The sequence below is a fragment of the Bos grunniens genome, chromosome 17, assembly GCF_055505025.1.
Source record: "Bos grunniens cultivar Pamir isolate PY7600 chromosome 17, Bosgru_T2T1.0, whole genome shotgun sequence".
Classification (NCBI taxonomy): domain Eukaryota; kingdom Metazoa; phylum Chordata; class Mammalia; order Artiodactyla; family Bovidae; genus Bos; species Bos grunniens.
The window spans coordinates 70,148,241-70,175,780 of NC_141181.1; the positions used below are offsets into that span (position 1 = coordinate 70,148,241).

The 27,540-nt window shown below is 56.7% G+C and overlaps 2 protein-coding genes across 4 annotated transcripts; one reads left to right on the forward strand and one right to left on the reverse strand.

Moving 5' to 3' along the window:
- The first annotated feature begins 7,994 nt into the window (after window positions 1-7,994).
- INPP5J (inositol polyphosphate-5-phosphatase J) lies at window positions 7,995-18,318 on the forward strand. 3 transcript variants are annotated; one of them, XM_086348811.1, is made up of 13 exons: window positions 7,995-8,248; window positions 10,136-11,280; window positions 11,633-11,749; window positions 11,895-12,003; window positions 12,215-12,331; window positions 12,871-13,046; window positions 13,804-13,915; window positions 14,055-14,164; window positions 14,310-14,493; window positions 16,711-16,848; window positions 17,006-17,083; window positions 17,234-17,338; window positions 17,556-18,318. In XM_086348811.1, exons 1-13 carry the CDS (start codon window positions 8,066-8,068, stop codon window positions 18,063-18,065), a joined length of 3,084 nt encoding a protein of 1,027 aa, XP_086204937.1. In that variant the 5' UTR covers window positions 7,995-8,065; the 3' UTR covers window positions 18,066-18,318. The 3 variants fall into 3 exon arrangements, with proteins under 3 accessions (XP_086204937.1, XP_086204938.1, XP_086204939.1); XM_086348812.1 differs by having other exon boundaries at window positions 10,652-11,280; XM_086348813.1 differs by having other exon boundaries at window positions 8,116-8,248; window positions 11,091-11,280.
- A 701-nt stretch (window positions 18,319-19,019) lies between these two features.
- PLA2G3 (phospholipase A2 group III) lies at window positions 19,020-24,987 on the reverse strand. Its single transcript, XM_086348826.1, has 7 exons — window positions 24,335-24,987; window positions 22,778-22,910; window positions 22,388-22,522; window positions 21,771-22,078; window positions 20,986-21,115; window positions 20,760-20,876; window positions 19,020-20,179 (listed from the first exon to the last, which is right to left on the reverse strand). Exons 1-7 carry the CDS (start codon window positions 24,846-24,848, stop codon window positions 19,966-19,968), a joined length of 1,551 nt encoding a protein of 516 aa, XP_086204952.1. The 5' UTR covers window positions 24,849-24,987; the 3' UTR covers window positions 19,020-19,965.
- Between the last annotated feature and the right edge of the window lie 2,553 nt (window positions 24,988-27,540).

Genomic DNA, 27,540 nt, shown 5'->3' on the forward strand with positions numbered 1-27,540 from the left:
GGAGGTCCCGCCCCGTTAGGGACCACGCCTCCTGCTCTCGGTCTCCGCCCAGGACCTGCGTGGGGGCAGCCCGCGCGCTCCCGGCGGGGTTTGGGCTCCTCTCTGGCCCGCAGCCCTTTACTTTCCGGGTCCCAACAATGTCCACCCTCCCTCTGCTGACCCACAGGATGGATGCTCCGACTGGATGCGTCCAGACAGTGCCCCAGCACGCCGGCAGAGGGCGCAGGCGGGATGCGCACGGGCACCGGAGTTTCTGGGTCAGGCACCCGACTGGAAGATGGGGAAACTAAGGCCTGGAGAATCCTTGCTTGTGTGTTGTTTTTGTGTTTTGTTTTGTTTTGTTTTTTACTTCTCTAGATGAGATTCCGATCTGGATTTCAATTTCCTTAGCAAACATTATGGCGATGGGAATATTACGTCGGAGCTGGGAGGATAAAGGGGTTGATACACATGAGAGCTGAGAAGGCGATGGCACCCCACTCCAGTACTCTTGCCTAGAAAATCCCATGGACGGAGGAGCCTGGTGGGCTGCCGTCCATGGGGTCGCTAAGAGTCGGACACGACTTAGCGACTTCACTTTCACTTTTCATTCTCATGCATTAGAGAAGGAAATGGCAACCCACTCCAGTGTTCTTGCCTGGAGAATCCCAGGGATGGGGGAGCCTGGTGGGCTGCCGTCTATGGGGTCGCACAGAGTCGGACTGAACTGAAGCGACTTAGCAGCAGCAGCAACACATGAGAGAGCTCTTTAGAACAGTACCGGCACAGCACCTCAAAAAGGCCCAATGATCTCCTTTCTACAAGTTAGGAAACAGGCTCAGAAAGGTAAACCGATTAAGTTGTAGATCGTGGATTTGAACCCAAAACATTCCCGTGTTCATGTCACCAAGACAAAGACGACTCGATCAGGATGTGACTTCCCCTCTTCAAGCCTAAGGCAGACATTGTACACTGGTCGCAGTGCTTTTTCCCACCGAATCTGGACTGGAACTCAGAATTCTCCTCAACATCCAGCCAAGGCTGCATTATGGCTTTCACGGATGCTAGGTAGTTTTGCCTTCCTGGGCCCCTTCCTTTATTAAAATATCTTATATTAGAAATTGGAGGGACTTCCCTGGTGGTCCGTTGGTTAAGAATCTGCTTTGTAATTAAAGACAGAACAAGTTCAATCCTGACAACTAAACCCTAAACCACTAGAGAGCCTGCTGCCCCAAGGAGAGTTCCCATGTGATTGCAAGGAAGATGCCACGTGATACAGCTAGATAAATATTTTTTAATTGAATTTTACAACTGCTTTGATTTTAAAAGAAATGAATATAATCCAGGCTAGGTTCATTATTATTTATTCATTTTTTTTCTTCCGACTTAAAACAAAAATTAAAATTAAAACATTTTTGTGGGCCCCTAAAAGTATGGTGGGCCATAGACACTGAACCTCATATCGTTACCTCCCATTCACTGACTTGATTGTGAAGATATAACAGGCTTAGGGCTGTTATTTAATATTCATTATCTATAAATACATGAGGACACAGTAAATATAATTGGCTCTATCCAGATTATTGAAATGATAGGCTATGCCTAACACTCTGTTTACTGCTGTGAAAGTGGGAATTCATCCAAGCTTTCTGAAAGGCAACTTGACACATTAAATCAAAACCTTAAAAATATTTTTTCTACCCAGTATTACACGTCTCAGAATTTGACCCAAAGTAATCTTGAGAGAGGGAATCAATGGTTAGGTTAAGATATTTATCAAGACACTGTTTACAATGGTGAAAAATGAGCTTGGACAGAAGCATGTCACAGCAGGGGATGAGAAAAGTAAATGCTGGTACTTGCTTAGGTTGGGATTCCCTGATAGCTCAGTTGGTAAAGAATCTGCCTGCAATGCAGGAGACCCTGGTTCAATGCAGGGAAGATCCCCCGGAGAAGGGAGATGCTACCCACTCCAGTATTCTTGGGCTTCCCTGGTGGCTCAGCTGGTAAAGAATTCTCCTGCAATGCAGAAGACCTGGGTTCAATCCCTGGGTTGGGAAAATCCCCTGGAGAAGGGAAAGGCTACCCACTCCACTATTCTGGCCTGGAGAATTCCATGAACTATATAGTCCATAGGGTCGCAAAGAAGAATCAAGCAGTTGTTTAAAATGATGTGGCATGGTGTTGAATGACATGTAGAGTGTTCACAGTTATGGTGTTAATTTTTTTTTTAAGCTCTAAAACAGTAATATCAGTTGGGAATTGTGATGTTCCAGGTTGCAAGTCACAGAAACCGCAAGTTAAATGGGCTTAAACAATAAACGGAATCTGTTGGTTCAAATAACAAAATAGTTCAGGGAGGGAGGGCTTCACATGAAGTTTGATCTGGTTGATAAAGTCACCAAGGCCTGATCTCTTTCCATTCTGCTTTCCATAACATCAGTTTGTCCTTAGCAGAGTTATCTGCATGGTGTCAAGATGACTGCCAGCAGTAATCACCACCACTACAGACTTCTTCACTTCTATCTAATCAAGGGGAAATCTTTTTTTTTTTTTTTTGTAAACTCCTCAGGAGAAAAAACAAACTTTCTTTCCCAAAAGCCCTCAGCAAAAGTCTCCTCAATGTTCACTAGGTCCATCCATGGTCCAATCAAGTAGCTGGAGAATGGGAATGCTCCCTGACTTCACTGTTTGGGATCCATTCCTGAAAGCCGTCAAGGATATGAGCTGCAAAGGATGTTGTGGTAGCAACAGAGTAGCCAAAAAATTATATGAAATATGTGTATATAAATATATATGCCTAGACCAAAACATAAAGTCTGGAAGGAAGCAGCCTAGGAAATCAGAACGGTCATCTCTCGGTACTTGAATCTATAGACGAATCTTTTTCCCTCCTTTACAGTATTTTTTCTGTAGTGGGTATGTATCACCTGAACAGAAACAGTAATCTTTGTTTACAAAATTAATGGGTCACAGCCTTGGGTTCCCACTACCCCACACCATACCACAGCAAGGGCCCCAGACTGGCTGAAGCCAGAGGCCCCATGGAGCCTGTGGCTTTTCCGCTGACAGAGCCAAAGCTCGGTGCCTCGTGGGCCCACACTGTTCACTGGACAGGTGCCACCAAACCACTCTCGTTGCATTAACCTGGACACTGTGGTCTCTGGAGGGGCCAGAGCCTGAGCCGCTGAGCGTTGACTAGCCAGCTAGTGGAACCAATGGTAGAGACGCTGGCCACAACAGTGCCGGGAACATTCTGGCATCGGCAGCCACAGGAGGCCCAGGTTCTCCCAGAACAGATCTCTGCTCGTAATCCACACCCCGTGTGGCAGTTTGGAATCTAGGCCAGCAGGCTTCCTCAGGTGGGGCCGGTGCTGGGGTTTAGACTGTGACAATGCCAGGCTCAGACAAGGTCTGGGTCAGTTCTTAGCCTATGGCCACATTCAGAACTGAGGCTGGGGCTGGAGTCCAGGCTCAGTCAGTGATGGGGATTTGGTCTCAGTGACTAAGTTCAGCGGTCAGCCTTTGTGCACTAAGTTCAGTACAAAGTTGTGTGACCGGAGCTGTGTGACCAAGGGTCAGGGCTCAGTCTGAGACCGGGGTTCAGCGTGTGACCGGGTTCAAGACTCAGCCTGCCACCAGGTTCAGTTAATGACCAGACTCGGACCTCAATCTACACCTGGACTTGGGACTCAGTCTAAAACCAAAGGTTAGCCTGGACCAAGGTTAGAGCTCAGTCTGTGACTGTGGCTCAGTCTTAAGCTAGGATCAGGGCTGGATCTGGGTCCAGAATAGAGGCCTCAAGTTGGAATCAGGCTTAATCAGGCTTGGATCAGGCTCAGTACTTGACCAGACACAGTCAGGGCTCAATCTAGAGATGGGGCAGAGGCTCATTCTTAGTGTGGGATCGGGGCTCAGTTAACACCAGATTGGGCTCAAGCTGGACCTGGGATCAGGGCTAGGATTTAGTCTGGCTCTGTGCTCTGTTCTGAGCTCTGATAAAGACGTTTCCGGAGACCTGGGAGCCAAGGGCAGGTCAGCATTGCAGGAAAGAAGGGCCCCCGGGCAATCTTCTGCTGCTGCATTAAACCTCTCCTTGCCTGCTGAAGCCGGTTGTCCTAGAGCCTTCTAACCTACATGGCTTTGCTGCCCGAGATCCCCTCGCACCAGAATAAAAATAGCCGCTCACTTCAAAGCAGCTGACAGCAGTGCCAGGCTGCCTGGGAGGAGGGGGAATTGAGGAGAGAGAGGATGGATGCTTGAGCTGGGCCCCAGCTGTGTGACCTTGGGAAAGTCACTCTTCCTCCTAGAACCCCTTTTTGAGGGCCAGGGTGGGAAGTGAGGATGCCACCTCCCCCCAGAGGGGACAGTAATATAACATGTGGTACTCGGTACCAGTAGGTAACTCAGGAGTGAAGCCTTGGGAGGAGAAATGCTCCAAGCCCAGTATGCTTCCTCCTCCAGGAAGCCCTCCCTGATGCTTACCTTGTCCACCTTCCCACCGTACTCTGTAGCATCCTCTACATCTCAAATAATTTCTCAGCTAGTGGCCTTCCTCACAGTGGGCCTGGGTCAGGTGACCAGGGAGCGAACCAAAGGTGGACAGACTCTTCTGTACCATTACCATCCTCAGGTTCCCTGGGAGGTGGATTGAGGAAGAGGAAGAAGAAAGTCTCTCCCTCCCTTCCCTGCTTCCGGGGGATTTACTCTGAGCCAAAGGGCCATGCGGGCACATGTCCATCCTTTCCCAGCCAGAGCCTGGCACACTCTATCTTTGCACCTGCTTCTCTCTCTGCTTCCCAGGGCGTTTCTTCCCTTTTCAGTTTGGCAACACAGATTCTCCTCCAAAGAATGGGTTCACGGCTTCCCTGGTGGCTCAGTGATAAAGGATCTGCCTGCCAGGTCAGCAGACACAGTTCGATCCCTGGTCAGGGAAGATCCCACATGCCAGGATGAGGGGATGGGTGTGGTGGGGAGGGGCGAACTAGGCCTGGGAGCCACAACTACTGAAACCTGTGTGTTCTAGAGCCCACCACAACTATAGAGAAGCCCGTGCAGCAACACTCAGCACAGCCAAAATGAATAACAAACAAATTTTTACAACTAATATGGCTGAATCTTTTTTTTTTTTTCTAAAAAATGAAAGGGTTCAATGGGAACCTGTGTAGGGGAGAATTGTCCACCATCTACCTGAGAACCGCATGCCCTGTCCCCTCCTGGCTGGGTAATCCCTAGGGGGACTTCTTCCTCTGTCAAATGGGGATCTGATTACCAATCTCACAGGGTTACTATGGAGTGACTGAGCTAATGCATCAGCCACCTCCTTTCCTGTCCCTGACCCAAACAGCCTAGAGGGGAACACTAAGATTCCCAGGGGGGCGGGACGAGATGTACTCTCTGCCTTGGAACACCGCCCCCTACCCCCAGGAGTGAAGGATGGGAGCTGGGAGCCACGAGGTGCCTCGGGAGACAGCCGTCTCCAGGGGGGCGGTTCTCCCTGGCAGCTGCCCCCAGCCTGCCGCCCTGAGCCCCGGAGCCTGTTATCAACCTCCTTAGTCATCACGCCAGGAGCTCAAATATAGCTTTTACCCTGTTCCTTTCTCAGCCGGGGTCCGCCCCCCGCCCCCTTCCCATGGCAAGGCCATGTCTGGGTCTCAGAGCCTCTTTTCCTTCCCCTCCCCAGGGAGACAACTATGCGGGGTCTGTTTCGTCATCCACCAAATGTGCAGGTTAGAAGAGATGGTGGTGGTGGTGGCGATGCTAACTCCAGGGCAGCTACCTTCACTGAGAGCTTGCTCGTGCCGGCTGTTGCTGCTGCTATTTTGTCACTCGGTCATTTCTGACTCTTTGTTACCCTGTGAACTGTAGCCCGCCTGGGTCCTCTTTCCATGGGATATTACAAGCAAGAATACTGGAGTGGGCTGCTGTTCCCTCCTCCAGGGCATCTTCCCAGCCCAGGGACTGAGCCTGCTTCTCCTGCACTGCAGGCGGGTTCTTCACCATTGAGCCACCTGGCAAGCCCTACCTGTGCCAGGCTCTGTGCTAAACCCTTCATATGTATTATACGGTTGAATTCTCACAGCAACCTTAGCAGGTAGCTCCTGCTTTGAGTCTGCATTATACTCAGAATCTGAGCGACTCTCCAGGTCGGTCAGTGGCAGAGCCAGAAACAGAGTCCTCTGCATGATCTGAGAGATGGTGGAGACCCTGCAGAGGACCCCTGTGCATGCTTATTTGCCTGACATTTGCCTGGCTTTTCAAAGGCATTGATGTTCCTGTATCAGCCCTGGTGGCTGAGCCTTAGGACTGGTTCCTGGGACCCGGATCTGTCCTCTATCACTTCCAGGGTTGCAGCAGAAGCCAACTACTCCTGAGGGCCTAAGTTTTCTCATCTGTAAAATAGAAGTCAGAGGGCTAGGCAGGGTCGGTTCCAAATTCCTTTCCATTTCTAGCGGCCTGAGCATCACCACCACCATCTCCACACTCACCTCTTCCCTCATTGCCACCCCACCTTCACCTCCAACTCCACCATCGCCTCGTCTTCCGTCAGCATAACACCCCCAACGCCTCTCCTGCCCACGTCTCTCCTCCACTTTTACCATCACCCTTATCAGCATCTCTTCCTTCTGCCACCTCCACCATCGCCCACCTTTGCTGTTACCTCTACCGTTGCCATGACCATCACCTCCACTATCCCTTCTATCACATTATCCACCCCATCACTGCCGGTCCTCCCCTTCCATCATCATAATTATGTGCAGTTTCCTCTCCACCCCTGCAGTCACCACTGTCGTCACCTCCCTCATCACCATCCAAAGACAACCTTTCTACCCCAGGACCCTACTGCAGCCTGGGTCTCTGCCTCTTCAAATTCCAGCCTCACGAAGACACTGGGCCCAAACTCAGACTAGACCAGAGACAGTTAAGCACAGATGGGAAGCCCATCCAGGAGAGGGGAAGGGGGCATCTGTCCACATGACCTTTTTGCAGGGGGCCGCAAGGGCCCATGAGGACACAGAGGGCACTGGTGGCCAGCAAGGAGCTCTGGGTGCAAAACCGAGCATTTTCTGCCTAAACGGAGGGAGAGCACTCCTTTCTAAGCAAGCTAGCAGTTCTGGAGGAACTGAGATTTCAGGGACTGCTTAGCAGACAAGAGGGAGAGTAGGGAAGAGGCAGAAGCAGAGCCCACAGCCATATCCACCCAGATCTGAAGCTTGTCACTCGTTCACACTTCTCATTGATTGATTGGTCCATGCACACAGCCAACACTTCCCTAGGTGTGGGAGAGACAAGGCCCTGTGCTGGGTCCTGGCCAAAGAAGTTCCCAGGCCTGTTTTTGACCCTCTCACCATCTGTTTCCCACCGCTTGGCCGTTCTCCACCCTAGTCCCCTTCCCCCAGAAACCCCAACTGGCTCTTGTGGGTCACAGAGGCAGCTCTCTGTCCTCTCTGAGACTCAGAGGACCTCCCCAGCTCACCAGATGACCTTGAGAAAGTCCCTCTCCCAAGCCACACCCAGTGAGTCCTGGAGAAGGAAAGCTGAGAGGAGCTGTGGGGACAGGTGGGAAAGTGTCTACAGAAGAGGAGGGGCCGGTGTTGAGGCTGAGATGGCAAAAGGGCTCCAGTTGCTGGAGCCTGAGTGTCTGGCTCTGGGATGGGAAAGATAGAACCAGGAAGGGGGCCAGGCACCAGGGCCTGAAAATGGGGCAAAGGTGGGGGCCAAGGCAAGCCCTGAGTTGGCAGGGAGTCAGGAAGGCCACAGGATCAGGGCCAGGACCCCCGGTGTCTCCGAGGCCCTGGAGAGGGGGCTGACCTTTGAGTTACCTTACCCTCAGGTATGTCAGCGCCCCTCCCTTGAGCAAGGGCTGGCCAGGCCTACTGGAAGGAGGGTGAAAACAAGAAGAGAGCTTCCACTATGCTGGGACCTGTGCCAGGCCCATGGGCCCACTCCCCACCCTTTCCTCTCCTACCAAGACCATTCCAGGTTCAGCAGCCAGTCCCCAGGGGGTAGGCCACCTTGCCCGACCACCTCTAGATTGGAAAGTGGGTGCCTGTGCCTTTAAATTCTCAGCAGGTTGAACCGACTGATGACATCACTGGTTCCCGGGAGCGGAGGAGCTGGAGCTGGAGCCGGGAGGGAACCTGGGGCTGCCTGGGCTGCAGACATGGAGGGCCGGGGCGACGGTGGCAGCAGGAGGCCAGGGACCCGGGCTGGCTTGGGCCCCCTGCCCATGCCCCATGGGATTTCACAAACTGGGGCACCTTCCAAGGTAAGACCCCTAAAGCTAGTCTCCCCCATTCCTGATCCTTGGTCCTATACCCCACACACATTGCAGGCACCTTGGTGCCCCCAACTGAGGGGCTGGCATTCTCCTCTGCCCACCAAGCAGGGACTGGGCAAACAGGGTACCCTAGGGTCTGAGGAGGTAGCGATGAGACGCCCAGAGAGAGATGGAGTTAGCCATCTCCAGGACCCTACGGAAGAGCCCTGAACTGGGTATCAGGGGACCCAGCCATGCTTCAGCTTTGCTGTGTGACCTTGGGCAAGTTGCTTGTCTTCTCTGAGCCAATGCAAAATGAGGAGGCTTGTCCCTGAAGACTGAAACTGTGACATCTGGGATGTCTAACTTGTTAGTACTGGAGGCGGTGTAGTGTTTGGGGGGGGGGGTGTGGAGTGGGACACTAGAAACCAAGGAAGATGCCCAAAATGCAAGCCTCAAAGAGCTGAGTTTGGGGACAGAAGTGGAGACAGTTTCAGGTTCTCTGAACTGAAAAGGACGCGGGATACAGGCAGGACTGCATCTCTGGAGGCAGGGATGGGGCCGCCCCAGGGTGAGTGCAAACCTTCATCTGCCCTCCCTGGCAAAGGACACTTCATCCTGACTTCTGGAGACAGGGGCATCAGAAACAGGACAGATGGGAAAGGGAGAGGGCCTCCCTGCTGGGCCCAATGCCCCCAACTCCACTGCCAGACAGGAAGAGGGTACATGCTGGCCTGCTCTCCCAGGAGAAGTGACGAGGGTAAGAGGGTACAACTTGTGCACAGACGTGTGGCACCGGGATCAACAGAACCCTGGACTTGCTCTGGATGTTGAAATCACACTTGGGAGGATGGACAATTCCCTGGAGCTCAAATGCGATCCTAGCAAATGAGCTCAGAAATGCAGAGAGGTGAGACCGGGCTCCCCAGGATCAGTGTGGCCACAGACCCTTCACGAGGTTCCTTCACTTTACAGACAGGGAGACAGAGGCCCTAGTCAGGGAAATGCTAGCCTACGGTCACACAGAGCTGGGCTTGGGATCAGCCAGTCCCAGCAGGGCTCTTGCTCCTGCAGGGGATCTGGGTACAGGTAAAGAGGACAGAGGGGACCATGACCAAGGAGTTGGGGATGTTTGCCAGGGGAGAACATGAGGGTTCCTGGGTACAGTGGAGGAAGGGGGGCTGTTTAACAGGCTGGACCCAGGATGTCCAGAGTGGGCAGACCTGGGGGGTCAGATCAGTAGCCCTTGGCCAGGCAAGCAGCACGGACTGTAGGGAGAGTGGGGCAGTGCTCAGGGAAGCTGGCTCCAGCCCCCCAACATTCCAGGGTGGCGAGGGAGCAGATGCCAGCCAGGAGGTTAAGGGGAGCCCACAGGCCCAGGCTAACACTCTGCTTCCTGTAAGTCGGGGATTTTAAACTCTGCATCTATGAAAGAGGTATCACAGGTGAGGGAGGGGATAGGTTTCCGTGTCCTGTTTCCTTTAAAAGAGAAACTGATTCACAGCAGAATCGACTGAGGTGAGAAATTAGGAAGAACTTCCTCAGAAATATATGCCTTTTCTAGCTAGACAGAGTCTGCTATGATCTCTATGGAGTGGAGGACTGCTTAGGGTCGGTTGACCCTGAGTCTCTGCCTGCTCCTACAAGATGGGGGTTTCCCAGGTGGTACTAGTGATAAAGAAGCCACCTGCCAGTGCAGGAGATGTTGAGACGCGGGTTCGATCCCTGGGTCGGGAAGGTCCCCTGTGGGAGGGCATGGCAACCCATTCCAGTTTCTTGCCTGGAGAATTCCATGGACAGAGGAGCCTGGTGGGCTACAGTCCATGGGGTCGCAAAGAGTCAGACACGACTGAGTGACTTAGCACGCACGCGTACAAGATGGACTCACGTTTTCAGCTCCCAGCGAAGAAGTCAGCCCCAGTGCCCTTGGAACCGCGGTTGGCTCTGACGCCTGTGGGGCCACGAGCAGCAGTTCCACCTTCCTCAGAGGGTCCAAGGCTGGCTCTGGTGTCTCCCCGACCCATCTTGGCAGCGTCCACCCCTGGAGGGAAGAAAACAGCTCCTGCCCACCGCCGCTCCGGCCTAGCTCCAACATCCGTGGGCCAGTTGGTGATGTCTGCCTCGGCTGGGCCGAAGCCTCCCCCTGCAACCTCAGGCTCAGTCCTGGCTCCGATGTCCCTGGGGCAGCTCCTGATGCCTGCCTCAGCTGGGCCAAGGCCTCCCTCAGCTACCCCAGTGCCTAGGCTGGCTCCATTGTCCAGGGACCAGAAGCAGGTGCCACCTGCCTCCATGGGACCCAAGCCAGCACTGGCTGCTTCAGGCCTGAGCCTGGCCGTGACATCTGAGAAACAGCCCCCACAGCCCCCCTCCAGCCCTTCCCCAGGGCCCAGTCCAGTTCTGTCGCCATCTCAGGAACAGGTCCTGGCTCCAGCATCCGTGACACCAGCCCTGGCCTCCACAGGATGGACACCAGCTAAACGGAGGGACGCTCCAGCCCCTAGACCTCCCCCTCAATCTGAAGGGCATCTCCCGGCCCCAGCTCAGGCATCTGGTGCTGTGAGCTCCCCATCCTTTATCCAAGCCCCGCCAGATCCTCGGGTCTCCCCGTCCTTCAGAGCCCGGCCCGAGGTCCCCCGCAGCAGCCCTGAGGATCCTGTCTTGCCCCGGCCACCCCAGACCCTGCCCCTGGATGTGGGCCAGGGTCCTCCAGAGCCTAGCACTCGCTCCCCGGGACTTCTGTCCCCCACCTTTCGGCCAGGTGCCGCCTTAGCCCAGACCGGGCCCCCACCTCTGCCCAAGCCACCTCGGTCTCCCAGCCGCTCCCCCAGCCGCTCCCCCAACCGTTCCCCAGGTGTCCCCCCAGCTCCTGAGATGGCCCTCCCCAGGCCTAGCAGCCAGGGTGCCGGGCCTGGTGAGCGTCTGAGTCCCAGCCTTCAGCCCAGAGAAACTCCGGTCCCGGTGACCACCTCCTCTTCTACACCCACCTCGTCATCCTCCTCTTGGTCAGCCCAGCCCACCTGCAAGAGCGACCCTGGCTTCTGGTGAGGGCCTTCTCCCGAGAGGCTGGCTGCCAGGGCTTGAGCCCTGAGACAAGCAATCCTCTGGTGGTGGGCCCTACTCTGCCCCAGCTGACCCCCCTGAGGAAGAGTCCCTGGGGTTGTTAGACCCACTCTGGGACCCTCAGAAGACAGCAGTCCCCTCGGAAGGGACTTGCCCACCCCTGCCTCAGTTGATCTCCTCTGGAGAGTCTGGTGGGAGGGGTCCTGGGCCCACGGTGGGTCCTTCTGAGGGCATTCACCCACAGCTTGTCTCCCCATTAAGAGCCCTGTGGGAGGGAGCTTGAGGGTAAGGGGTGGTGCCCAGTAGTAACCCCTCCCGTACCCCCATCCCCAGGATCACTGTGGTCACGTGGAACGTGGGCACCGCCATGCCTCCCGACGATGTCACGTCCCTTCTCCACCTGGGCAGCACCAGCGATGACAGTGACAGGGCAGACATGATCGCCATAGGGTGAGGGGGCAGGGCGAGCGGACCCCCCCCCCTGAGCCCCTGGGGCCTCCCAGTCCCTTGCCCGTGGGAGGGGTTCCTAGGGCACCCCCCAATCCGAACGCCGCCTCGCCATCCGCCCCCCACTCCGCCCCCCCCCCCCCCCCAGGTTGCAGGAAGTGAACTCCATGATCAACAAGCGGCTCAAGGACGCGCTCTTTACGGACCAGTGGAGCGAGCTCTTCATGGACGCTCTAGGGCCCTTCAACTTTGTGCTGGTAACGCCTCCCTCAGCTGCCCCCCTGGGAGGTGGAGACCCCTGGCTTCCCAGTACTAGCTCTGCCATGACTCACTGTGGGGCCCGCTGAGCCTCTGTGGCTGGGTTCCTGAAATAGGAGGATGGAGGAGCAGACCTTTAAGGACCGGAAAAGGCGAGGGCGGGGTGGGAGCCGTGTCCCGCCGCTCAGCCTCCTCTCGCCTCTGCGGCAGGTGAGCACCGTGCGGATGCAGGGCGTCATCTTGCTGCTGTTTGCCAAGTACTACCATCTGCCCTTCCTGAGGGACGTGCAGACTGACTGCACGCGCACTGGCCTGGGAGGCTACTGGGTGAGCGTGGAAGGGACATGGGAGAGACCAGGGACCTAAGGGGTCTGTAGATTAGTCCCCGCCCCCAAGCAGTGGCAACATCCCCTCCCCAAACTCCACCCCTTACTCTGAGACCTGCCTCTCCCCACCCCCTGCTACCTCTCCTTTTCTAGACCCCGCCCCTTTCTATAAAACTTTCCTAGGTGGCGAAGTGGTCAAGAATCCGCCTGCCAATGCAGGAGACACAGGAGATGAGGGTTCAATCCCTGGGTCGGGAAGATCCCCTGGAGTAGGACATATCAACCCACTCCAGTAATCTTGCCTAGAAATTTTCATGGACAGAGGAGCTTGGCGGGCTTCGGTCCGTGGGGTTGCAAAGAGTGGCCCCTTTCTATTCCCACCACTTCCTAGTGTTCCATTCCTTTCCTTAGAACCCACCCCTCTCCAAGCCTGCACCAGTCCTGAGCCACACCCGCTGACCACGCCCACCCCAAACCCCGCCCCAGGGCTCACCTCCCTGCCTAAGCCCCGCCCACGACCCGCCCAACCTGTCTCCCCAGGGCAACAAGGGTGGAGTGAGTGTGCGACTGGCTGCCTTTGGGCACATGCTGTGCTTCCTGAACTGCCACCTGCCGGCCCACATGGATAAAGCGGAGCAGCGCAAGGACAACTTCCAGACCATCCTCAGCCTCCAGCAGTTCCAGGGGCCTGGCGCTCAAGGCATCCTGGATCACGAGTATGGGCCTCTTGGAGCTTGGGTGGGGCTAGGGGAAGAGGCTGGAGAAGGAAGTGGCAGCCCACTCCAGTATTCTTGCCTAGAGAATCCCGTGGACAGAGGAGCCTGCTGGGCCGCTGTCCATAGGGTCGCACAGAGTCGACTGAAGTGACTTAGCAGCAGCAGCAGTGGAAGGGGAATGGTAGAAAGGCCCTGTAGGGAGAGGCGGGGCCTGTGGGGGCGGAGACACGATGTCTAGGAACCGGAATGCGGGAGGGCGTCCCTTATCCGCCTGCAATGCAGGAGACCCCGGTTTGATTCCTGGGTCGGGAAGATCCTCTGGAGAAAGGATAGGCTACCCACTCTAATATTCTTGGGCTTCCCTTGTGGCTCAGCTGGTAAAGAATTCGCCTGCAATGCAGGAGAACTGAGTTCGATCCCTAGGCTGGGAAGATCCCCTGGAGGAGGGAAAGGCTACCCACTCCAGTATTCTGGCCTGGAAAATTCCATGGACTGTATAGTCCATGGGGTCACAAAGAGTCGGACACGACTGAGTGACCTTCACTTTGATCGGGAAGTGGATGGATCCTGCAGGATGGATATTTGCTGAGGGGCAGGACCTTGCTGGGAGTCAGAACCTGACAACCCACCCACCCACCCCCCTATGTCATCACTGGGAGCAGCCAGCGCTGTCAGGTTGGATGGGGGCAGAGAAGATGGAATTGGGCTCTTCTTCCCATGGACCCTGCTGAGCACCCCTCTTCCCTTCCTGGAACAGCCTCGTGTTCTGGTTCGGAGACCTGAACTTCCGCATCGAGAGCTACGACCTGCACTTTGTCAAGTTTGCCATCGATAGTGAGCAGCTCCACCAGCTCTGGGAGAAAGACCAGGTGGGGGATTGCAACCTGCACCCCAAACCCCAAGCACACAGAACACGCCCTAGGACCACCTGTACCCTAGACGATGGTCCTTGCCCTCACCTGCTCTGAACAAGCTCTTGTCCAATTCTCTGCTTCTGGACCCTCGCAGCTCAACATGGCCAAGAACACCTGGCCCATCCTGAAGGGCTTCCAGGAGGGGCCCCTCAACTTTGCACCCACCTTCAAGTTTGACGTGGGTACTAACAAATATGATACCAGGTGAGCTCAGCCCCAGGATGAGAGGTGGGGATGTGGGCTGAGACAGGATAAAGGGGATAAAGGAATAAGGATAAAGGAGAGGAAAGGGGAACAGGGGGGCTCGAATCGCAGCCCCTGATTCTCAGGCTACTCCTGCCCATCGCAGTGCGAAGAAGCGGAAGCCAGCCTGGACAGACCGTATCCTGTGGAAGGTCAAGGCTCCAGGTGGAGGTCCCAGCCCCTCAGGAAGGGAGAGCCACCGGCTCCAGGTGACCCAGCACAGCTACCGCAGCCACATGGAATATACCGTCAGTGACCACAAGCCTGTGGCTGCACAGTTCGTCCTGCACGTGAGTCCTGGCCTCCCCTCATGACATCCCCAAGCCCAGCTCAGCATCCCACTGCCCATGGGTAACCCCAGGCCCTCACCACCATCCACTTATTATAACAGACTGGGAGTGGGATTATGGTCTCCATTTTTAGATGAAAAAACCCTGAAGCTCAGAGACACAGCATCCGTTTCCTAGGATCACATGGTTAACAAAGGGAAGAGTTAGGATTTGAACCCAGGCTAGGCTGATTTCAAAGAGTGTATCTTCTCCATTCATTTCTAGCTCTCCTTTTCCAAGAAATGGTTAGGGCAATTGTGTTAAAATTCACATATACAGTAAGACGAGCAAACTCAAAATATATACTCAAATGCCATGTAGTGTTCATTCACATTCACTTATTATTTATTTACCATCTTTCCATATGTGGTGGGGAGAGGGAGTAGAGATATAAAACAATACACAGCTAGACTCTGAATAGTTACTATAAAATTTAGCTTTGTGTTTGGATTGAGGCCCCTACTTGCGACAGTAAAAAGGGAAAATCCAAAATGTCAGAACTGGATCATAGAGATCATGTGATCCAACTCTCTGTTTTTTGTTTTTGTTTTTGTTTTTTCAGGAAAACGGAGGCCCTTAGTTGGGTAGGCACGAGCCCCAAGTTGCACACAGGCTCAGCGGCACAGTAGGGTGGAGCCCACTTTCCAGCCCTGAAACCCAACTCTGGGCTCTCCGATTCTCTTGATCTGATAAGATGGAGCCCAACAAGCCAGAGAATATTTTCCCAGCTAACTTTGTCATATGATCAGTCGGCTGGACAGCAGCCAGTGTCCTCAGCTAGGAATGGAAATCTGCCTATGTCTGGCCTCCCGTGACCTTTGGTAAAAGCCTTGAATGTGAGGTTTAATCCCCAGTTAGGGACCTCACCTTGAGAACCACTCCTTGTGGGTGCTCTATCCTGCATTCTTTATCTAGAACTCTCCCTTATAAAACATTGCCTGTTGAGTGCCTCCTCACCTCCTCCTCTGGCTTTGCGCCTGAGCTGTGTAGGATACGTCAATGTGTCATCCTTTTGAATGTACTGGTAAGCCCCAAGGATGTCCACATTCTCCTCCTGGTTTCACTGATGAGGGAAACAGAGCCCCAGAGAACTTCAGTCTCTTACCCAAAGCAGCACAGAACAGAGCTCAGCAAGAGTTTTGACCCCGCAAGGCCCTGGAGGGTGTTTCCAAGACCCCAGCCTGGCCACCCAGCCTGGTTCCTGCTGTCAGGAACCCAGGGGCAGGGAGAGGAGGTGCTGGTTTCTTCTGAAGCAGCTTGGCTTAGAAGATAAGGTGGGGAAGAAAGTGGAGACCAGATAAACAGGGGAGCCAACGAAAGCCTGAGGCTGGCACCCCCTGAGTCCTTCCCCGAGGGACAGAGATGGAGCCAGCACCCTGGCCGCCTACCACCCCAGCAGCCTCATCCCCATGGTGACCCCCCGATCAACCCGGGGTGACCCTTGGAAGAGGAGACTCATGGTTATCATTTGTCTCCACGGACTGGTAACAAACAAGGTTCATAATGGTCCCTTAGTACAGGTGGGGAAGCTGAGTCTCACTTAGGGTGTCTTGGGACTTACCTGAGGTCATGAGCAGGTTAGTAGCAGAGCCCAGAAGGTCTTCAGGCTTCTCCCCAGAGCTCTACTTGCCGGCTCAGGGGTGTTCAGTTTACCCCAGGATATCCAGGGCATCATGGGACTTTACCTGTCTCTTGTTAGCGTATAAGTGAGTCATTCATTGAGCACCTACTGTATATTGAGACGTTTATAGGATGCTTTACATGGTATCTCTCTGAATCTGCAGAGCAACCCCAAGAGTTAAATGTGATCCATCAGAGTTTACAGACAGGAGCCCAGGTATTCAGAGAGGTCAAGAAATTTACCCCAGGTCACACTGCATGCCTGTGGCAGAGCCAGGGCCAAACCCACAGTCTACCAAGGGTCAAAATTGTGTTCTCATTCACTCCTCACGGAGGCTAAGGACAAAAGGAGCCCTAAGCTGGGAGGCAGGGAGCCTAAGCTGGGAGGCAGGAGGCCTAGCATTTATCCTGGACCTGCTCCTCCTCCTGTTTCCCAGTTGGTGCAGCGGCCTCAAAGGCCCTTCATCTCAGCCTAACTGTGCCGACTGAGGCCCAAGGGCTCTAGGTGCAGAGAATGCTGGAGGGTCTCCCCTGATGTTGCCCCCTGCCCCTGGGCAGTTTGCTTTCAGAGACGACGTGCCTCTGGTGCGGCTGGAGGTGGCAGACGAGTGGGCGCGGCCGGAGCAAGCCGTGGTGAGGTACCGCATAGAGACGGTGTTCGCCCGCAGCTCCTGGGACTGGATTGGCTTGTACCGGGTGAGAAGGGCAGGGGCGGTCAGCAGATCGGGGAGGGAACTTGGGGCCTGAAGGGGCAGCCAGGGACCCATACAGGGCTTCTCCAGAGTTTTATGTCACCCAGGGAGGCTGCTAGGGTCACCGTTACGGGTCACGATCCTGATTGCTCTCGCCCCAGGTGGGTTTCCGTCACTGCAAGGACTACGTGGCTTATGTCTGGGCCAAACACGAGGATGTGGACGGGAGCGCCTACCAGGTTTTTTTTTTTTTTTTTCCTACCAGGTATTTAAGGGGAGGGAGAGTGGGAGGAAGCCCTCATTGCCCTTGGGGGCTCAGGATTCCGTTTCAGGGGTCCTGAGGCTGCCTCCCTCACCCCAACCTGGACCTAAACCTCCCGACCCACCAGGTGACCTTCAGTGAGGAGTCACTGCCCAAAGGCCACGGAGACTTCATTCTAGGTTATTACAGCCACATCCACGGCATCCTCATCGGTGTCACTGAGCCCTTCCAGGTGAGTGGTCCTGGCTGCAGGGTTTGAGGCTGGGGGTGGGGAGGTGGCGCCAGAAGACTGTTCAGATCCTCTAGCGCCTCTGCGTTCTCTGTGAGCTCTTCAGTAGCCTGACCTTCCTGGGCCTGCCAACGGGGAGGGCGGGAGGGGTTCCCAGAGGCCTCCACAGCCTGTTAGGGAGAGGGGCACCCCAGTGAGCAGCCTTGCTCCCCGCCCCCAGATCTCGCTGCCTACCTCGGAGCCGACCAGCAGCAGCACAGACAGCTCAGGCGCCAGCTCGGAGGATGAGGATGACAGCACCCTGGAGCTGCTGGCACCCAAGTCCCGCAGCCCCAGCCCCGGCAAGTCCAAGCGGCACCGCAGCAGGAGCCCAGGCCTGGCTCGCTTCCCCACCCTTGCCCTGCGGCCCTCGTCCCGGGAGCGCCGGGGCACCAGCCGAAGCCCCTCGCCCCAGAGCCGCCGCCTGCCCCGGGCAGCCCCCGACGGGGCCGGCAACGGTGGCAGCCGGGGCAGCAGTGAGGAGGGGCCTCCTGGGCTGCCGGGGGCCTGGGCCTTCCCGCCATCTGTGCCTCGAAGCCTGGGCTTGCTGCCTGCCTTGCGCCTAGAGACTGTAGACCCCGGTGGGGGTGGCTGCTGGGGACCTGATCGGGAGGCCCTGGCCTCCTCCGGCAGCCTGTCTCCCAGCCCCCAGGGTCGGCAGGGGCTAGAGGAGGGGGGCCTGGGGCCCTGAGGGTGGGGTGGGCGGGCGGGCCCAGGGGTCCCCCACTCTGCCTCAGTCTTCTGCAAACCCACCTGCCTCCCACCGGCTGCTGCTCCAGCTTGATCTGCACCTGCCACTCTGTTCTGGCCAGGGGTGGTCCCTCAAACTCAGTCCTGGCACCTCAACTGTGACAATCAGCAAAGCCCTATCCTGGCCCCCATCTGGGATGGGGGGCGGAGCAAACCCAGAGGTCATTGTTTAGGAATTAAATTCTCCAGCTTCACTCCCGACTCCTTCCTAACTTGCTAGCAGTCTGGGGTGGGGAGCAGGTGGTCGGAGGAAAGGACTACAGAGGCAAGAGGATGACAGGTCTGACAATGACTAGGTGGCAGCTGGGCAACAGTGAGGAGGGGCCTCCTGGGCTGCCGGGGGCCTGGGCCTTCCCGCCATCTGTGCCTCGAAGCCTGGGCTTGCTGCCTGCCTTGCGCCTAGAGACTGTAGACCCCGGTGGGGGTGGCTGCTGGGGACCTGATCGGGAGGCCCTGGCCTCCTCCGGCAGCCTGTCTCCCAGCCCCCAGGGTCGGCAGGGGCTAGAGGAGGGGGGCCTGGGGCCCTGAGGGTGGGGTGGGCGGGCGGGCCCAGGGGTCCCCCACTCTGCCTCAGTCTTCTGCAAACCCACCTGCCTCCCACCGGCTGCTGCTCCAGCTTGATCTGCACCTGCCACTCTGTTCTGGCCAGGGGTGGTCCCTCAAACTCAGTCCTGGCACCTCAACTGTGACAATCAGCAAAGCCCTATCCTGGCCCCCATCTGGGATGGGGGGCGGAGCAAACCCAGAGGTCATTGTTTAGGAATTAAATTCTCCAGCTTCACTCCCGACTCCTTCCTAACTTGCTAGCAGTCTGGGGTGGGGAGCAGGTGGTCGGAGGAAAGGACTACAGAGGCAAGAGGATGACAGGTCTGACAATGACTAGGCACCAGCTGTATACGTTACACATGCCATCTCCTTTAATCGGCACCATAAGCCTGAGTTGTGGCACTGAGTTCAGTGCAGTTCTTAGCCCCATTTCACAGATGAGCAAACTGAAGCCTTCAAGAGGTGCTATGAACCTTTGCAAATCAGTTGTCTTAAGTGCAGTTTGGCTGGGTGTTGGAGAGAGAGAACATTTACTGGGTGCTGAGTGCTGTCTGGGAGTTGGTTCACTTAATCCTCAACAACCCTATGAGGTAGCTCCTGTCTACATCCCTCTTTCTCAGAGGAGGAAACTAAGGCTCAGAGTGAAGGAGGTCTCTTGCCCAAGGGCATAAGGAAGATCTGAATTTAGGTTTAGGGCAGAAAGAATGGGCCAGGGTTGGGCTGGGAAGGGCATAGCAGCTGTTAATAGAAGGGGTCCCTTGAGGAAGAGGGGAGTTAAGAAGCCCCTCTCTAGCTCCCCCATCCTGTATTCAGACACAGGCACTTCTGTGACATCCCTCCTTCACCACCCTCTGCCCCCAGACCTCAGCAGGCAGGCTCTGGGGTTTTCCTGGACAACTCTTTTGAGACGTGTGTTAATTTCACAACATGGACATATGTGTACCTCCTCCTGGTACCTCCTGGGGCTTCTGCAATATTACCGTCTCCTCTTTCCCATCTGGTTGTTAAGTCCTGAGAAGGCCCAAGCCTGGGGCAGCAGAATGAGCCTCCTGAATACCACATCCAAGCACAGAGAGGTTGTGTCACCAGCCCAAGATCACCCAGCACAGCAGGAGACATGGTCCAGCATTTGGGCCTTGGCCCCCCCCAACCCTACCCATGGGGCCCTCTGTCTGTCCACAAGAGCCTGTCCATGCTTCAGTCTCACAATGGAGGGAAAGCTGAGACCTGCCCCCTTCCCAGGGCCCAGCAAAGCCCTGGGTCCGATCTAGTGCCCAGGAGAACAAGAAGTGAGGTCACTGGTTCCAGGGTTTCTGCTGCCCTTTGGGTCCTCTGGCTCCCTGGGTCAGCTGCAGGCACCGGTCGTAGAATGATGTGGGGGCCTTTGGGTGCTCTGAAGGCCTTGCCTGCCTGTGGTGTGTGCCCGACCCCTGGAGCTGGCGTCGCCTCTGCTGAAGTCGCCGCAGGTGCTGAGCTGCCACTCTGATGGCCCTGGGGTCACTGGAACAGCTGTGGGGACAGAAGAGGAGGACAGGGGGTCATAGCTGGCAAGAAACCCACCCTGCTCTGCACACAGGGCAACCAAGGCCCAGAGAGGAGCAAGGATGGGGCTGGGGTGGGGAGTGGTTATACTTAGCAGGGGGCAGAATAAACCTAATCTGGTACCTAGAGGCCGGGGTTCTACCCTAGATGACTGCAGAAACCTGGGCCACTGAGCCTTAGTTTCCCTACATATGAAATAGGAAAAGAAACAAGGAGTTGGTTTTGAGGATCAGAATCGAAATGATACTGTGGCTTAGGAGGAAGAGTTCAGGAGGTGCTTCACTAGCTGTTCTGCAGGCCTTGCCTACATACATCACACACAACACGCCCTGGTGTCTACCTCCATTTCACAGGTAACAAAATGGAGGTATGGACAGGGGATTCAGCTGGCAAGATCACACAGGAAGTAGAAGACGGAGCTGAGATGCAACCTATGTGGGCCCTTGACCCGCTCCATCGCCCTCTCAGCCCAGGTGCATAAAAAGGGGAGAGGCAACCCACCCCCTTGGAGAAGACCCCCGTCCCTCCTGGCCCTGCCATCACCTACTCTTTGACCTCAGCACAGTCCAGCGGAGGGGCCAGTTTGAAGCAGGTCATGCCCAGCAGCTCCCGATGCATGATGGCGCCCACAGGTGGGTTGTGGAGCCTCAGGAAGCGGGCCAGCCTGAGGGCAGAGGCAGGTTCAGACTAGGGCAGGGCCTTTCCAGCCTGGAGTCCCTTCCCAGTGGCTGGCAACAGGCAGCCCATCCCCTAGGGGTGCGAGCAGGCCTCACCGGCGTGTGCAATTGCAGTGGAAGAGGGGGTCCCGGGCGCTGTTGAACAGCTGGAACTTAGTCTCCTGGGGCCCGATCTGATACTCACACCGGTCCAGGCGGCGGAAGCTGCGGCAGGCCTGGCGGACGCCTGGGGGCAGGGGCAGTGGTGAGGGGAGCCCCGCCCCACATCGAGGTCTCACTGGTGCCCGCTGCCCTCTGGCACAGGCTCAGTCCCACACATACAGTGTCCCTTCATCTGTCCTCTGTGCTCTCAGAGTGCTTCATACGTAGAGGAGACACACACACACACACACACACACACACACACACACACACAGCAGTGCTGCCATGGGGGAAGCCCAGAAAGGTAAGAGTGCTCAGAAAAGGTTTCCTGGAGGCAGAGGCTGCTAAGCTGACGCTGAAGGAGGAAGACTCAGGGAGAATGCCCCAGGGAACAGGAGTGACATAAGCAAAGGCCCAGTGGCGGGAGAGAGCAAGTGGCTTCAGAGGAAACAAATCCAGTTTGTGCAGGTGGAATTTTGACTGGGGAGTAGGGTTTGCAAGACCAGCACCCAAAGACCCCTGGGTGCTGGAACACCGTGGAGGGGGCTCAGTGGGGAATCCCCTGGTCAAGATTGCAGCTTATGAAAATCCCTCTGGCTGTAGTGTGATTTGATGGGTGAAGTTGGGAGTTGCTGGAAGTTCAGAGCAGGAAAGGAAATAACACAGGGTCTCCCCAACCCCACACAGAGGCTCCTCTTTACCTCAGGCACCCCCAAAGCTAGGTTAGGTTCTGCACTCACCCTGAGGTTTTAAGCCACCCTGAGGCCCCTGGAGACCTGGATCGGTGACCTCCAGCTGGACTCTGGGGAGCATGGCAGGCCCAGGGAAGGCCGCAGGCGCCTGGAGGGCTGTGGCCTTGGCTTGACTGGGGTGCCTAGACTCTTTCTGCTGTGATGGCCACTTCTGAGGATGCTGCATCAGCCGAGGCTGGCTGGGGGCTGTGTTCTGGGGGCTGGGACTTGACGGGGTGGCAGGGGAGCTCCAAGAGGCATTGTAGAGTGTCCTGGGCTGGAGACGAGCGAGGGACACAGAGCCGTACCTTCTACACCTGGGAGGCAGCACATGGTGGCATTGGTCACCCAGAATCATCCCTCCCAGAGGGCCCCAGGCTCATCTCCATGGAGATCGGGGCTCTGCCAGTCCCATTCCCTCAGCCCATAGCCCACTGGGTTGTACGGGGCACCAGGGAATGTCTGTGTCCTGGGGCCCCCACCCCCTCCCCGAGGAGAGGACAGGGAGGACAGGACGAGACATGGTTCCCTGGAGGACGGACATACAGACAGGCCTCCCCCCCAGCCTTGGAGCCCCAGCTCCCCAACCCTGGCTGTGAAGGGGGTCAAAAGGGGAACCAACATACCCGCCCCACCAGTACCACTCCACACAGGCCTCCTGCTCCTCCAGCACAAAGCAGGGGATTGCTAGCACGTTGAAGAAGACCACGCCCACGATGTCGGAGACGGAGTCCCACTGGTTCTGCAGGCACTGCTGGAACCTGCCCCAGAGCCGGCGCTCAGTCCCCGGACCTGAGAGGGCTACCTGGCTCCTCTCCCAGGCCACCCAGCCACCACTACCAGCCAGGCGACGTGAGGTCCAAGAATCCCACATCCTGTTAAACCTCAGCTTTCCTACTGCACAGGGGAGTCTGGCTGGCTGATCCTTTGGGACCCTCTGGAGCCCAGACTCTGCACCCAGTAACTGGGTAACCCCACCCCGAGCTCCCAGCCCTCCCTGCCCACCGCTAACTAACCTGGCATCACAGCTGCAGTGGGAGATGGTGTGGAATCGGTAGTTCCGGATGCCGTAGTTGTACTGGAAGGGCGAGACCGTCTGGGGGCAGTGGTCATGTTCCTGGCAGCAGAGATCAGGGCCCTGGAAGACCCCTGCAGGGAGCAAAGGGGGCACTGGCTCAGCGGTCCCAGGACCCTGGGCACCACATGCCAGCTCTGCCCACGTGGTGTCGGGAGCAGAGACACCTCTGTGTCAGCCTCTGTGGGACTCACGGTTCCAACACTTGAAGAGAACACCCAGGTACAGCCTATGCTGGGCAATGCCAAGTGCCAGGCAGCCCACCCAGGAGCCCTTGTCCATGGAAAAATCTTCCTCAGGTGAACAGGTGTCTGCCTCTAGAGTTCTCAGGCTCGCACCCCAAGTGAAACTCCAAAGTTCCGAATGTGTGTGAGATGGGAAGGCAAACAGTAGGGTGCAACCTTGCTGGCGCAGTGAGGCATTGTCAGGATGCCAACCTGCTCCAGTGTAAGCGCCAAGTCCTCCCCCAAGTCCTCTGCACGTAAGCGCAGACAGCTGTACCGAGAAGTGCAAAAAAGCCATGCATGCTTTCCACCTCCCGAGCTATAACGCCCTTTGCTGAGCATCTTCCAAACGTCTGGCACTTCCCACCCCAGCACACAGCAGGCCTGGGAGGGAGCTGTCACTTTTACTGTCCAGGTTCAGAGAGGGGAAGTGACTCATTCAGCTTGGAAGGGCTGAGCTGGGATTTGAACCGAAGCCTTTGGGTCTCCTCGTGCAGTTGGCTGGGCATTCTGAGACCATAAATCCTCCTCTTGGGTAATGGCTTTTTGGTTCAGCCCAACCCATGGGCGCAGTCCATGGGGTCGCTAAGAGTCGGACACGACTGAGTGACTTCACTTTCACTTTTCACTTTCATGCATTGGAGAAGGAAATGTCAACTCATTCCAGTGTTCTTGCCTGGAGAATCCCAGGGACGGGGGAGCCTGGTGGACTGCCATCTATGGGGTTGCACAGAGTCGGACACGACTAAAGCGACTTAGCAGCAGCAGCAGCAGCAACCTGGACAGCCAGCCCCAGCCAACCCCCACCCTCAGATGGTGATTGATGATGGCTCCCAGATGTGAGTAGGACATTTCCCATCTATAACCTCATTTGAGCACCCCACGATGAGGTTTATGGTCACCCCATTTTACAGAAGGTTTCCCTGGTGGCTCAGCAGTAAGGAATCAGCTTGCCATGAGGTAGACACGGGTTCGATCCCTGGGTCGGGAAAATCCCCTGGAGGAGGAAACAGCAACCCACTCCAATATTCTTGCCAGGAGAATCCCATGGACAGAGGAACCTGGCGGGACAGAGGAGCCTGGCGGGCTAGTCTATGGGGTTGCAAAGAGTCGGACATGATTGAGCATGCGCGCACATTTTCCAGATAAGGAAACTGAGATTCAGAGAAGCTAAGTCGCTCCCTCAGGACACGCAGCCTGGGAGAGTGGATGCCAGGGCTAAAGCCTGCGCTTCCTCCCCCACCAGCCCCGCAGTCCACACCCCGAGGTCTCACCCAGCTCCGTGGAGTTCCCGGCAGAGTCCCCGACTCCACACCACAGCGTGCCAGGCATAGTCCAGCCCCTCTTCACCCGCTGGTGCCGGATGCCAGGCGCTCCACTCTGCCCTGCTGCTCGCTTCTCCCTGGTCCCTGCTGGACTCTCAGCAGGCCCTTGGCAGGCCTCCCACTGCCTCTGAAGGATGGCCAGGGCTCTCTGCAGCTCAGGTCCAGGGGTGTGGATGAAGGAGCCCCGGGTGAGCTCACCAGCACAGAGTGCACGGAAGGCTGCAGTGAGCTCTGGCTCATCCTGCCGGCTGCACACCTGCAATCTCCCGTGCCCATCCCAGCGGGCATGGAACAGAGCTAGTCCCTGGACATCCTTGCCCAGGAAGCTCAGGGACCCCAAAGGGATGCTGGCGGTGGGCCTGGCCAAGTGGCAGGAGGTGCTGTGCAAGTGGAGGGTAGGGGAGCCTCCCGGAACCTCCCCCAGGAAGCTCAGCACCCCCAACAGTGCCACCAGAACCCCCATCCTGCCCTGGCGCAGCCAGACAAAGCCCTCGGGAAGCCTACCCCGGTGGGCCCACGAGGCAGCAACTCTGCGGCCGCGGAGCGGAAGCGGTGCCCAGCCGAGCCGGTGCTGCGGCGCCAATGAATGGAGCTTTGGGAGGAGTAGGAAGGAGGCTGGAGTATGGGGTGATCCGGGGCTTGTAACCGAATCCACCGGCTAGGCAGGCCGCTGATTGGCTGAGGAGTGCACTTGCCGGGGCCCACGCCCCCACGCAGCTGGCCTTTCTCCTCCACGCCTTTCAGTCACCTGCCGCCGGCCCAGCCCTCCTGGATGGGGACGGTAGGAGCCAAAGCCCTGGGACCTGGGGCGGGGGACAGGAGGAGTGTCTGCGTCTCCCTGGGTGCTGAAGGGGTGTCCAGGGGCTCAGAGGAGGCTCCTGAACTTGGCCTCATCACCCCGCCTCAGGGATGGCTCCCACGCCTACCTCTGCAAAGCTGGCGGAAGGCCATGAGGCTCTGCCAAAGCTGGGTAAAGAAGACGAGGGCAGGGCTGGGGCTCTGTGGTCCCCCCTCATCCGGGAGCTCTGAGGCTTCTGGGAATGGGAGCATCCATCCCCGGGGCGGTTGGGGTGCTCCCCCTGCCCAGTCCTGGTTCTAGGAAAGGCACTCAGCACACTCAGGGAACAGAGTCCCAGGCCTCCCTGCTTCCTGGACTCCAAGCACAAGCGTGGCCCAGTAGCAGCCCTCCTGGTCTGATTGATGGTGTAGACACAGCCACCGCAGACTTTGAAAGCAACTCTGGGCTGGGCTGATACTTTGGGCTTGAAGAGATGGACGTCCCCAGAGAAGCAGAGGTGGACTCGGGGGCTGGGTCTGCAAGCGCCTCCATGCTTGGACTGCAGTCACCTGGGGACACGGCAGCCCATCCTGTGTCCTGCAAGAGACCCGGGCGGTCTCTCCATCAGGGAGGGGCTACACCCAGTGCATGTTCCTATATCTCAAAGCTGATGTGTTATTCAACTTCCAACCAACTGGGAAAGCTGGGTACTTACAACCCACATGCAGATGAAGAAACTGAGAATCAGTGAGGGTGAGGAAACCTCAGCTGACAGTCAGAGCCCAGCTCGGGACGGGTTAGAAGCTGGGAGTGCAGCTCTTGGGGGCTTTGCTGGGAGGTCAGAGCCAGCTGGGACAGTGTCTCTTCTGTTCTGCCCGTCAGCCTACTGCTCCCGTAACATCCCCTCAATCTCCACCTGGGTCTCTTCCAGGAGGACGGGCCCCAGTGGGGGCAGAGGTGGGGAAGGGGAGCTCCCCGGGGCAGAGGAGGGAGAAGGAAGCTACAGGCTATGCAAACGCATCTCTGGCTTCAGCACCAGCCTGGGTCTGTAGCTCAAAAGGTCATAGCTGGGGACAGTGAGGAGGAGGGGGAGAGGGGGAGGGGAGCACAGCATCCAAACTCCTTCTCTCCAGAGGCTGGGAAAGTGGGTGTAGGGTAGAACAAGTGGTGGCTGGAAGGATAGGGATGCCTGGGGTTCCCAAAGGCAGGGACTGAACACAGAGGGGGTCCCTCTGGGAAGAAGTCTGATGTTCCCAGCGTCTGGGAACTTTCCCAGTGTAAGACCCTGTCACATACCTTGCCCTCCTTTTTTATATTACAGAAACTTTTCGTGCTGGTCACAACCCAGGGAGTCTGGGAGGTGCCTGGGCAGGAACCAGACTTTCAAGGTGGGACAGACCAAGCTTGGGTCCTGGCACAGTGTGACTTCAAGCTTGGAAGTCTCAGTTTCCCTGAGCCTCTGTCTTCTCATCTATGTGACAGGCATACTCACAGTGCACACTTCACAGGACCCTGGGCACAGTGCCTGGCATCTGAAATGCTATCACTGAAGGCTCAGGACACCCCTGGGCAGGAAGCAGTTTACCCAGAAGAAGGCACATCCACGAGGTTTCAGGGCCACAGCATCTGTGGCGGGGAGTCCTGGTTAGGCCCCTGCCTGGCGATGTGACTGCAGGTTCGTCTCTGCCTCTCTCGGGGTCTCAGCTTCCTGCTCTGTTCAGTACGGGGTGCAGTGGAACTGACCTTTGAGGTCTCTTCCTGCCTGGTTCCCAAAGGGAGGTAGGCTGGGGCCTGCCCAGGGCCTTGAGGGAGGGGTCACTGGCTTTTCCCTTTAGATTAACCGGCAGCCACGTCAGCTGGACAGGCTCTGGGGCCGTGCTTCCCCCGGGGGCGCCCCTCAGCAGCCTCGGAGCAGAGGGTGCCGGGAGCCAAACCAGCGGGACAGGACCGGACCAGTGGGGCCCACAGACAGGAGGAGCCCCGCCCGTCCGGGGCGTGGCAGGGTGCAGAGTCGGTGACGGTGTGAGTGCCGGACGGGGGTCCTTGGGAGAAGGAGTCCCCCTCCCTCCCGTCCCACCGTTTGTCTCTGTCTCCCCATCCCCGTCATCCTCTGTCTCTTCTGGCCCCTCTCCCATCCCTCTCTGTCTGTCTCTTTCCTGCCCTGACTCTGATTCTCGTAATTTCTGTCTCTTCCGTCCCTCCACCTCCATCTTTCTGCCTCTAACTTCCCATCTTCTTTCCTCTCTCCATTTCTCTCTCCGTCTTTCTCTCCTCTGTCTCTACATTTTTTTCACCGAAGCCCTTCTTTTTTGTTGTCTCTCTCCTTCATTCCTTCTTTCTCCATCTCTCAAATGTTTCTGTTCTGTTTCTTTCGTGC

What these genes read in the sequence shown, in the direction of transcription:
- INPP5J (XM_086348811.1), top strand. Translation starts at nt 8,066, where the DNA reads ATGACATCACTGGTTCCCGGGAGCGGAGGAGCTGGAGCTGGAGCCGGG. An exon ending in AAGAGCGACCCTGGCTTCTG is followed by an intron (nt 11,281 to 11,632) that starts GTGAGGGCCTTC and finishes CCCCATCCCCAG; the next exon opens with GATCACTGTGGTCACGTGGA. An exon ending in ACTAACAAATATGATACCAG is followed by an intron (nt 14,165 to 14,309) that starts GTGAGCTCAGCC and finishes TGCCCATCGCAG; the next exon opens with TGCGAAGAAGCGGAAGCCAG.
- PLA2G3 (XM_086348826.1), bottom strand. Translation starts at nt 24,848, where the DNA reads ATGGGGGTTCTGGTGGCACTGTTGGGGGTGCTGAGCTTCCTGGGGGAG. An exon ending in CGGGAACTCCACGGAGCTGG is followed by an intron (nt 22,911 to 24,334) that starts GTGAGACCTCGG and finishes TGCTCCCTGCAG; the next exon opens with GGGTCTTCCAGGGCCCTGAT. An exon ending in CACTGCAGCTGTGATGCCAG is followed by an intron (nt 22,523 to 22,777) that starts GTTAGTTAGCGG and finishes GCTCTGGGGCAG; the next exon opens with GTTCCAGCAGTGCCTGCAGA.